This window comes from Brachyhypopomus gauderio, unplaced genomic scaffold (assembly GCF_052324685.1).
Source record: "Brachyhypopomus gauderio isolate BG-103 unplaced genomic scaffold, BGAUD_0.2 sc223, whole genome shotgun sequence".
NCBI classification, from domain to species: Eukaryota; Metazoa; Chordata; class Actinopteri; order Gymnotiformes; family Hypopomidae; genus Brachyhypopomus; species Brachyhypopomus gauderio.
This window is the reverse complement of record NW_027507044.1, coordinates 70,001-82,500: the sequence shown is the minus strand read 5'-3', so window position 1 is coordinate 82,500 and position 12,500 is coordinate 70,001. Positions and strand designations below refer to the sequence as shown.

Sequence of the window (12,500 nt, the reverse complement as noted above, 5' to 3'; positions counted from 1 at the left end):
GGCCTCGGTCCTTGGTAATTACCCCGAGGTCCGTGTGCCTCTGTTGCCCCCACTCTCCCTCCAACAAAGGGTCTGCAGGCTCCTGGTGATGTGTAGGACAGACAGGCGTGTGCTCCGGGGTTAATCTCCTTCACCTGCCTGTGTCAACACTCAGCCAGCGTGCCGACAGATTTCACCCCCACGCCGCTGCCCCCCCACCCCGCTGCCCCACCAGGGCCCTTACCTTCCCTCACGCCATTAGCAGGCCCAGTTCCCCCCCTTACAGTACTTGACCCCATACAGGCAGGTTTAGGTTACGGTGTTTAGGTTTAGGGTACAGTGTGTAGGTTTAGGTTAGAGGGTTTAGGTTAGTGTTTAGGTTTAGGTTACAGTGTGTAGGTTTAGGTTAGAGGGTTTAGGTTAGTGTTTAGGTTTAGGTTACAGTGTGTAGGTTTAGGTTAGAGGGTTTAGGTTAGTGTTTAGGTTTAGGTTACAGTGTGTAGGTTTAGGTTAGAGGGTTTAGGTTTAGTGTTTAGGTTTAGGTTACAGTGTGTAGGTTTAGGTTAGAGGGTTTAGGTTAGTGTTTAGGTTTAGGTTACAGTGTGTAGAGTTCGGGTAGAGTGCGAAGGTTTACATAGCCCGTGTATTTTGGGTTAATCTCAACAAAAGGCAAATTTACAGTGCTACAAAGCCAGACATTTATTGGTCAGCCTCCATGGAGACACATGATGGTTGTGTGGAGGACTCACACTAACCCTAAACCTCTAAAAAAAAACTCTAACCCTAGGACTCTGGGCACGAGGGTGTTGTGAAGTATGCATAGACAGTAATGAAAAGTCTCACTTAAGTGAATGAGAGGTCACATTTTGCCACATGAAGTGGCAGGTGGTGTTTGCAAAAGGAGGAGGAGACATCACCCATGTGTGGGGTCATCACCCCTGTGTCAGGTCATCACTCCTGTGTGAGGTCATCACCCATGTGTGGGGTCATCACCCCTGTGTGGGGTCATCACCCCTGTGTCAGGTCATCACCCCTGTGTGGGGTCATCACCCCTGTCAGGTCATCACCCCTGTGTGAGGTCATCACCCCTGTGTGGGGTCATCACCCCTGTGTCAGGTCATCACCCCTGTGTGGGGTCATCACCCCTGTGTGGGGGTCATCACCCCTGTGTCAGGTCATCACCCCTGTGTGGGGTCATCACCCCTGTGTCAGGTCATCACCCCTGTGTGGGGTCATCACCCCTGTGTCAGGTCATCACCCCTGTGTGGTGTCATCACCCCTGTGTCAGGTCATCACCCCTGTGTGAGGTCATCACCCCTGTGTGGGGTCATCACCCCTGTGTCAGGTCATCACCCCTGTGTGGGGTCATCACTCCTGTGTGGGGTCATCACCCCTGTGTGGGGTCATCACCGATGTGTGAGGTCATCACCCCTGTGTGGGGTCATCACCCCTGTGTCAGGTCATCACCCCTGTGTCAGGTCATCACTCCTGTGTGAGGTCATCACCCCTGTGTGGGGTCATCACCCCTGTGTCAGGTCATCACCCCTGTGTGGGGTCATCACCCCTGTGTGAGGTCATCACCCCTGTGTGAGGTCATCACCCCTGTGTGGGGTCATCACCCCTGTGTGGGGTCATCAACCCTGTGTCAGGTCATCACCCCTGTGTGGGGTCATCACTCCTGTGTGGGGTCATCACTCCTGTGTGGGGTCATCACCCCTGTGTGAGGTCATCACCCATGTGTGGGGTCATCACCCCTGTGTGGGGTCATCATTCCTGTGTGGGGTCATCACTCCTGTGTGGGGTCATCACCCCTGTGTGGGGTCATCACTCCTGTGTGGGGTCAACACCCCTGTTTGGGATCATCATTCCTGTGTCAGGTCATCACTCCTGTGTGGGGTCATCACCCCTGTGTGGGGTCATCACTCCTGTGTGGGGTCATCACCCCTGTGTCGGGTCATCACTCCTGTGTGGGGTCATCACTCCTGTGTTGGGTCACCACCCCTGTGTGGGGTCATCACCCCTGTGTGGGGTCATCACTCCTGTGTCAGGTCATCACTCCTGTGTGGGGTCATCACCCCTGTGTGGGGTCATCACCCCTGTGTGGGGTCATCCCTACTGTTTCACATTTTTATTATGTAGTATTATGTAATAGTCAAACTGAGCAGGAAATAAATACATTTGTTGAAATTAATAATGTACTCACATATGAATATTCATCAGCAGATAATCTGACTAAAAGAACATGAGGATTATTTGGGAGGTTCACCTGGACACAGGATTGGTCAACTCCACACACACATGCTGTGGACACCTCAACTTGCTTGTGTTTGTAGTGACACACCCTAAAGGCAACAGGAGATAAGATTGCAGTGTAAATGTAGCGGAACGGTGTCTCGACTCCTCTTACTGGTTGAAGTACTGATGGGTCTTACAGCGTGTGCCGTAGGGCCAGTGGAGGAACAGTGTCCTGAGACTCTCATCAGCTGCTGGGTTGGCCTGCAGTGAGGAGGAGACTGAAGAACAGACATCTGGAACAGATACAGGATGATGCAAAATGTTACCGTGACAATTGGTTATCTGGCAGAGCATTGCTGAAAGTGATATGAAATGAATCGCTCGAGGGTCAGATAGTGCAGAAATGCAAGAGGGGGTTATGCAGCATGCTGCAGTGTCTCTCAGTCCTGTCCTCTACCTCGTTCCCTTGTTCCCTTGTTCCCTCGTTCCCCATGTCACCCGTGCTCTTGCACTTCTGCACTCCAACGGTGGTGTAATGTAATTATTCACTCACTCATCTCACGGCCGCTAATTTGTCTCACGTCTGACGTGACGACGGTAACCCAGCGTGGCTATCTGCCACACGCACATGCTAACCCACAGCCGTCGGCTAATTCGCACGTCTCCACGCGCCTGTGCGGCTCCAGAGCGGCAGGAGGAGGCTGTGTTGGAAATGGGCTGCTACAGCGAGATAGGCAGGCGGCTGAGGGCTGGGAGTGTCAGCCCGCCGAGGATCAGCTGGGCTCCGCCATGGACATGATGGCCATGACCAGAGCTTCAGAACTCCTTCACGTCCAGCAGAGAGATGGGAGCTCTCCTGGGGCGGAGTCACAGCGTAGCTGCTGCCTGTAATATAAGGACACAGAGAATGTGTCCTACAAATATAAGAACATAGAGAATGTGTCCTACTAATATAAGAACACAGAGAATGTGTCCTACAAATATAAGAACATAGAGAATGTGTCCTACTAATATAAGGACATAGAGAATGTGTCCTACTAATATAAGAACACAGAGAGAATGTGTCCTACTAATATAAGGACATAGAGAATGTGTCCTACAAATATAAGGACACAGAGAATGTGCCCTACAAATATAAGAACACAGAGAATGTGTCCTACTAATATAAGAACACAGAGAATGTGTCCTACAAATATAAGAACATAGAGAATGTGTCCTACTAATATAAGGACATAGAGAATGTGTCCTACTAATATAAGGACATAGAGAATGTGTCCTACAAATATAAGGACACAGAGAATGTGCCCTACAAATATAAGAACATAGAGAATGTGTCCTACTAATATAAGGACATAGAGAATGTGTCCTACTAATATAAGAACACAGAGAATGTGTCCTACAAATATAAGAACACAGAGAATGTGTCCTACTAATATAAGGACACAGAACATGTGTCCTACTAATATAAGGACACAGAGAATGTGTCCTACAAATATAAGAACATAGAGAATGTGTCCTACTCATATAAGGACATAGAGAATGTGTCCTACTATTATAAGGACACAGAGAATGTGTCTTACAAATATAAGAACACAGAGAATGTGTCCTACAAATATAAGGACACAGAGAATGTGTCCTACTAATATAAGAACACAGAGAATGTGTCTTGCAAATATAAGAACACAGAGAATGTGTCCTACTAATATAAGGACATAGAGAATGGGTCCTACAAATATAAGAACACAGAGAATGTGTCCTACTAATATAAGGACATAGAGAATGGGTCCTACAAATATAAGAACACAGAGAATGTGTCCTACTAATATAAGGACATAGAGAATGTGTCCTACTATTATAAAGACACAGAGAACGTGTCTTACAAATATAAGAACACAGAGAATGTATCCTACTAATATAAGGACATAGAGAATGTGTCCTACAAATATAAGAACACAGAGAATGTGTCCTACAAATATAAGGACACAGAGAATGTGTCCTACTAACATAAGAACACAGAGAATGTGTCTTACAAATATAAGAACACAGAGAATGTGTCCTACAAATATAAGAACACAGAGAATGTGTCCTACAAATATAAGAACACAGAGAATGTGTCCTACTAATATAAGGACACAGAACATGTGTCCTACTAATATAAGGACACAGAGAATGTGTCCTACAAATATAAGAACATAGAGAATGTGTCCTACTCATATAAGGACATAGAGAATGTGTCCTACTATTATAAGGACACAGAGAATGTGTCTTACAAATATAAGAACACAGAGAATGTGTCCTACAAATATAAGGACACAGAGAATGTGTCCTACTAATATAAGAACACAGAGAATGTGTCTTGCAAATATAAGAACACAAAGAATGTGTCCTACTAATATAAGGACATAGAGAATGGGTCCTACAAATATAAGAACACAGAGAATGTGTCCTACTAATATAAGGACATAGAGAATGGGTCCTACAAATATAAGAACACAGAGGATGTGTCCTACTAATATAAGGACACAGAGAATGTGTCCTACTAACATAAGAACACAGAGAATGTGTCTTACAAATATAAGAACACAGAGAATGTGTCCTACTATTATAAAGACACAGAGAACGTGTCTTACAAATATAAGAACACAGAGAATGTGTCCTACTAATATAAGGACATAGAGAATGTGTCCTACAAATATAAGAACACAGAGGATGTGTCCTACTAATATAAGGACACAGAGAATGTGTCCTACTAACATAAGAACACAGAGAATGTGTCTTACAAATATAAGAACACAGAGAATGTGTCCTACAAATATAAGAACACAGAGAATGTGTCCTACTAATATAAGAACACAGAGAATGTGTCTTACAAATATAAGGACATAGAGAATGTGTCCTACTAATATAAGGACATAGAGAATGTGTCCTACTATTATAAAGACACAGAGAACGTGTCCTACTAATATAAAGACATAGAGAATGTGTCCTACTAATATGAGGACACGGAGAATGTGTCCTACAAATATAAGAACATAGAGAATGTGTCCTACTAATATAAGGACATAGAGAATGTGTCCTACTAATATAAGAACACAGAGAATGTGTCCTACAAATATAAGAACATAGAGAATGTGTCCTACTAATATAAGGACATAGAGAATGTGTCCTACTAATATGAGGACACAGAGAATGTGTCCTACTAATATAAGGACACAGAGAATGTGTCCTACAAATATAAGAACATATAGAATGTGTCCTACTCATATAAGGACATAAAGAATGTGTCCTACAAATATAAGAACATATAGAATGTGTCCTACTCATATAAGGACATAAAGAATGTGTCCTACTAATATAAGGACACAGAGAATGTGTCCTACTAATATAAGAACACAGAGAATGTGTCTTACAAATATAAGAACACAGAGAATGTGTCATACTAATATAAGGACATAGAGAATGTGTCCTACAAATATAAGAACACAGAGAATGTGTCCTACTAATATAAAGACACAGAGAACGTGTCCTACTAACATAAGGACATAGAGAATGTGTCCTACTAATATGAGGACACAGAGAATGTGTCCTACTAATATAAGGACACAGAGAATGTGTCCTACTAATATAAGGACATAGAGAATGTGCCCTACAAATATAAGAACACAGAGAATGTGTCCTACTAATATAAGAACACAGAGAATGTGTCCTACAAATTAAGAACATAGAGAATGTGTCCTACTAATATAAGGACATAGAGAATGTGTCCTACAAATATAAGGACACAGAATGTGCCCTACAAATATAAAAACACAGAGAATGTGTCCTACTACTATAAGAACACAGAATGTGTCTTACAAATATAAGAACACAGAGAATGTGTCCTACTAATATAAGGACATAGAGAATGTGTCCTACTAATATAAGGACATAGAGAATGTGTCCTACTAATATGAGGACACAGAGCATGTGTCCTACTAATATAAGGACACAGAGAATGTGCCCTACAAATATAAGAACATAGAGAATGTGTCCTACTCATATAAGGACATAGAGAATGTGTCCTACTATTATAAGGACACAGAGAATGTGTCCTACTAACATAAGAACACAGAGAATGTGTATTACAAATATAAGAACACAGAGAATGTATCCTACTAATATAAGAACACAGAGAATGTCTTACAAATATAAGAACACAGAGAATGTGTCCTACTAATATAAGGACATAGAGAATGTGTCCTACAAATATAAGAACGTAGAGAATGTGTCCTACTAATATAAGGACATAGAGAATGTGTCCTACTATTATAAAGACACAGAGAATGTGTCCTACTAATATAAGGACATAGAGAATGTGTCCTACTAATATGAGGACACAGAGAATGTGTCCTACAAATATAAGAACATAGAGAATGTGTCCTACTAATATAAGGACATAGAGAATGTGTCCTACTAATATAAGAACACAGAGAATGTGTCCTCCAAATATAAGAACATAGAGAATGTGTCCTACTAATATAAGGACATAGAGAATGTGTCCTACAAATATAAGAACACAGAGAATGTGCCCTACAAATATAAAAACACAGAGAATGTGTCCTACTACTATAAGAACACAGAGAATGTGTCTTACAAATATAAGAACACAGAGAATGTGTCCTACTAATATAAGGACATAGAGAATGTGTCCTACTAATATGACGACACAGAGAATGTGTCCTACTAATATAAGGACACAGAGAATGTGTCCTACAAATATAAGAACATATAGAATGTGTCCTACTCATATAAGGACATAAAGAATGTGTCCTACTAATATAAGGACACAGAGAATGTGTCCTACTAATATAAGAACACAGAGAATGTGTCTTACAAATATAAGAACACAGAGAATGTGTCCTACTAATATAAGGACATAGAGAATGTGTCCTACAAATATAAGAACACAGAGAATGTGTCCTACTAATATAAGAACACAGAATGTGTCTTACAAATATAAGAACACAGAGAATGTGTCCTACTTATATAAGGACATAGAGAACGTGTCCTACAATTATAAGAACACAGAGAATGTGTCCTACTAATATAAGGACATAGAGAATGTGTCCTACTATTATAAAGACACAGAGAATGTGTCCTACTAATATAAGGACACAGAGAATGTGTCCTACTATTATAAGGACATATATAATGTGTCCTACTAATATAAGGACACAGAGAATGTGTCCTACTAATATAAGGACATAGAGAATGTGTCCTACTATTATAAGGACACAGATAATGTGTCCTACTAATATAAGGACACAGTGAATGTGTCCTACTAATATAAGAACAGAGAACATTAGTGTCCCACTAATACAGGAACACAATGAATGTGTCTCAGGGTGTCCTACTTATCTAAGAACATAGTGGGTGGTACTAATACAGTAACAGTGTGAGCATCTGTCCTACTGATCTGCTTACTCACTGGAATGTGTGGTCACTGAGCAGTGAAGTCCTAATCAGCACCGCGCTGCCGCTCCTAAGTGCTCGAATAATCCCACGTCTCCCTCTAGAATCTGCAGCAGTGGTCAGATAATCCCAGCTGTCCCTCTGGAATGTTCTCCTGTTTCTGCTCTTTCATTACTATCATCTGTTTCAGTGCAGTACTGACTCACTGAGTACTTGAGTCACTACTTCTTGAATCCTGTTTATAGGCAACCAAGCTCATTTTTAATCAAAACTGCCAAAAAACCTCAGTGTATGTTTGATGTTTAGCTTGATTCTGTTCCAAAAAGGGAATAAGGAAGGATGCTTAAAAACACACACACACACACACACACACACACACACACACACACACACACACACACACACACACACACACACACACACACACAGAGGCAGGGTTTGTGTGCATGAGTGTGTGGTCTCTGTGCAAAGCTTGTGCATGGACACACCCTGTTGTCTCAGTTCATGGATGAAATGATCTCGTCATGTCCAATTGAGCATAACAGTGGCCTGGAGCAGGGATGTGAGTGCATGTCGAGGTGATGAAGAGGAAGGGAGGAAGAGTGGAGGAGAGGAGCAGAAGAGTCGAGAAAAAGAGGAGAGGGGAGAGGAGGAAAGGGGAGTAGAGGAGAGGAGATTAGAGCAGAGGAGAAGGGAGGAGAATGTAATCACATGAACTTTGGCATCTCCATTTGCTGGATGTAATTAGCAACCGGACACAGCAGGTGCAGGAGACTGAGGAGAGCAGAAGGAAACAACATGAGACATGATGAAGTGCAGCAGGGAGAAAGATCAAAGCACTGCAGTCTGAATGGCACAGCGGAGGGGAACGTTAGACCAGCGCCTGTGGGGGACCTGGGGCACCACAGCAATGCTGCCACAGGGCTTCGTGTTAGCTTCATGTTAGCTTAGTGTGAGATTCATGTTAGCTTCATGTTAGCTTCATGTTAGCTTAGTGTGACATTCATGTTAGCTTCATGTTAGCTTAGCGTTAGCTTTGTGTTAGCGTCCTGATGACTTGGCCCTGCCCCTGAGGAATTGGCCCCGCCCCCTGTTGCCTTGACCCTGCCCTCCTGATGACTTTATACAGGTCAGTGCCACTTTAATGCTGTGGCCTTCTCGTGCCCCTACATACAGCGCTCACGTCAGACTGAATAGGAGCTTTCAGTTTATATACTGGAGGTCATTGGGAGCCTTTATACCATGTGAACAAGCCTGTGTGCCAAGCCGTCATCTGTACAGTTGCCACGGAAATGAAACCTCTGTGGTATATCTTCTGATTGGATCTGTAATACTTTTTACCCATAAAGGCAACAGTTTCTGTTGTCAACGACATTGTTACATTTTAATACTGGCGTTATATTACACTACAATGTAACAGTGTAATATACAGATAGAATGTAACAGTGTAATATACAGATACAATGTAACAGTGTAATATACAGCTCCAGTGTAACAGTTTAATATACAGCTTCAATGTAACAATATACAGATACAATGTAACAGTGATGTTTGAATCACTGTGTGCGTGTGTTGTAGTGGGCTGTGGAGAGTGGGGGCCGTGCTACTCTTCAACACCACCCTCAACACCACCCTCAACACCACCCTCAACACCTCAACTGCCTTCACCTGCTGCGCTTCTCTGTTTGTCTGCTAGGAAACATCAACAGCGTCTTCGCCCTGGACTACATCAGTGGATCCCTGACGGTGAATGGGCGTCTGGACCGGGAGAACCCGCTCTACTCCTCTGGGTTCCTGCTTACGGTGAAGGTACAGACCACAGGGCAGGGTGGGGGTGGAGCAGGGGGGAGGTTGTGGGGTGTAGCAGGGGGAAGGGTGGGTGTGGAGTGGGGCGGGGAGGACCTCGGGGTGCGATAGGATTGGGAGAATGGACCACTACAAGGAGGGTAGGGGGCATGGTAACCATGGGGATTGTGGGAAAGAAATCCAGGGTAGGATGGAGTAATGTAATCTGGGCCTTTACAATTGTGTGTGTGTGTGTGTGTGTGTGTGTGTGTGTGTGTGTGTGTGTGTGTGTGTGTGTGTGTGTGTGTGTGTGTGTGTGTGTGTGTGATATACTCTTTGAATACTGAAGTTTAAAGAACACTGAACACTGTATAAAGACCCTAGGCTCTGTTTACAGAAGTGGTTCAGAACTGTCCAGTTACTGTAAGTCACTTGGACAACATGAGCATGACATGCCAAGATTCTGTTGGGCTGCTGACCTAATAAGAGACTCCAAGACTCAACTGCCCTGCCTAGCTGTGAGTGTGTGTGAGAGAAAGAGAGGAGGGGAGGGAGAGGGAGAGAGAGAGAGAGAGAGAGAGAGAGAGAGAGCGAGAGAGAGAGGAGAGTGTGGAGAGTCTTGTTATCCTTATCTTCATGCCCTCCTGACAGTTCCATGGCTGAAGGCTAAAGCAACTTTGTGTGTGTGTGTGTGTGTGTGTGTGTGTGTGTGTGTGTGTGTGTGTGTGTGTGTGTGTGTGTGTGTGTGTGTGTGTGTGTGTGAGAGCACATGTGTGTGTACTACCAAGCCAGAGCAAAGGAAATACTGTCTGTCTCATCATCCTCAATGTCCTCTGTCAGTCTGTAGACCTCAGGGTCCTTGGAAAAAGTAACTCCTCTGTTTGGCTGTCTTTCTTCTTCTATTACTTAGTATTTCAGAAAAATCAAAATAAGTGAAATTTGATTCTAAAAAGAATTTTCTAACACTCAAAGTTAAATGACTGAACGGCAGAATCAGGACCATGGCAGGTGCCATATGTTCTCAATACTCCATAGTGGCCTGAATGGCCCATAATCCACCAATACATAACATACATGTCCAAAAATGTATAACATACATGTCCAACAATACATAACATGCATGTCCATAAATATATAACATGCATGTCCATCAATACATAACATATATGTCCATAAATATATAACATACATGTCCATCAATACATAACATGCATGTCTATCAATACATAACATACATGTTCATCAATACATAACATACATGTTCATCAATACATAACATACATGTTCATCAATACATAACATACATGTTCATCAATACATAATTTACATATTCAAGGGCGAGATTTATTAAAGGGCATTCAAGACTCTGAGTCGTACAAACAGGCAAAGGTCATATACGTAAGTGAGTCTGTACATGAAACACAACCAACACGCAAAGACAAACCGAACGTAGAAACAAACGAACAATATTCCACAGAACGCGTTAACACCAGGGCTACAGAAAACAGACAAAACATGGGCTGTATATACACCCTACTGAACATAAAAAAATAAAAATAAAAAAAAAATCTGGGGGAGGGGCTAACCATGACACACAACATTACATTCACATACATTCATAACTTACATACCCATAAATACACAACTTAAATAACCATAACTACCACTGGAACAGGAAAAACACAGTATAGCTGTGTTTTCTGTGTGTGTGTGTGTGTGTGTGTGTGTGTGATTATGTGTGTGTGATTATGTGTGCATGCAGAATGAAAACTGTACTGTTGATTGTAAATTCCGGCACCCTCTGGTGTGTCAGACACCAGAGACTCAGCGTTTTCTTAATTAAAATCAATGATCTCCACTCAGACCCAAAATGCCCCATGCCTAAACCCCCCTCAGACTTAAACCCACCCCAGACCCAAACCTCCCAGACTTAAACCCACCCCCAGACCCAAACCTCCCAGACTTAAACCCACCCCAGACCCAAACCCCCCAGACCCAAAATGTCCCAGACACAAGCCTCCCCAGACCCAAACATCTCCACAAACATATTCATAAGTTATGGATTTTTTACCCGTGCTCTTCTTTTCCTTGTGCTCCTGTCTTCCGCCCCACTACCTTCCCACTGCCGCTGTTGTTTGGATGAGAAATTGATTTTGAGTGCAAGGGTAATAAAGCTAATTTCTCAACTCCACAAAGCCATCTCAGGGGCAGGGTTAGGAGGAGGGGTTAAACACCCGGATTACCTGGGTCCTGCCAGCTCCTCCCATGGCTCCTCCCACAATACCTCCCACAGCTCCTCGCATCACCCTGCACCATCAACTGTTTCCTCCACTGTGGCCTTTCCATGCCCCAACTCCCCCACCCACTCTTACACCCCCCCCCCCCCCACACACACACACACTCCTACACACACACACACACACACACACACACACACACACACACACACACACACACACACAATAGACCCAATACAGTAGCTGCCCGACAAATGAGGTCCAGGTGGTGGGCGGACTCATGATGTGCTGCCATGACAGCTCCATCATCTCATTAGACTGTACTAGTAGTACTTCCCCCCTACTACATCACTACATCACCTACTACATCACTATTCCCCTACTACATCACTACATCACCTACTACATCACTATTCCCCACTACATCACTACATCACCTACATCACTATTCCCCTACTACATCACTACATCACCTACTACATCACTATTCCCCTACTACATCACTACATCACCTACTACATCACTATTCCCCTACTACATCACTACATCACCTACTACATCACTATTCCCCTACTACATCACTACATCACCTACTACATCACTATTCCCCTACTACATCACTACCTCCCCTACTACATCACTATTCCCCTACTACATCACTACATCACCTACTACATCACTACATCACCTACTACATCACTATTCCCCTACTACATCACTACATCACTTACTACATCACTATTCCCCTACTACATCACCTACTACATCACTATTCCCCTACTACATCACTACATCACCTACTACATCACTATT

At 43.2% G+C, this 12,500-nt stretch overlaps 1 protein-coding gene across 2 annotated transcripts in view; it reads left to right on the top strand.

Annotated features, from left to right (window-relative positions):
• Nucleotides 1-12,500, top strand: part of LOC143503270 (cadherin-23-like) — a 187,054-nt gene that overhangs the window by 107,565 nt on the left and 66,989 nt on the right. For both annotated transcript variants that reach the window (XR_013127198.1, XM_076995615.1), the window contains exon 9: nucleotides 9,362-9,474. Coding sequence is in view for 1 of the 2 variants with exons in the window: in XM_076995615.1 (XP_076851730.1) it covers nucleotides 9,362-9,474 (113 nt within the window). In the remaining variant the exon portion in view is untranslated. The remainder of the gene's footprint in view (nucleotides 1-9,361; nucleotides 9,475-12,500) is intronic.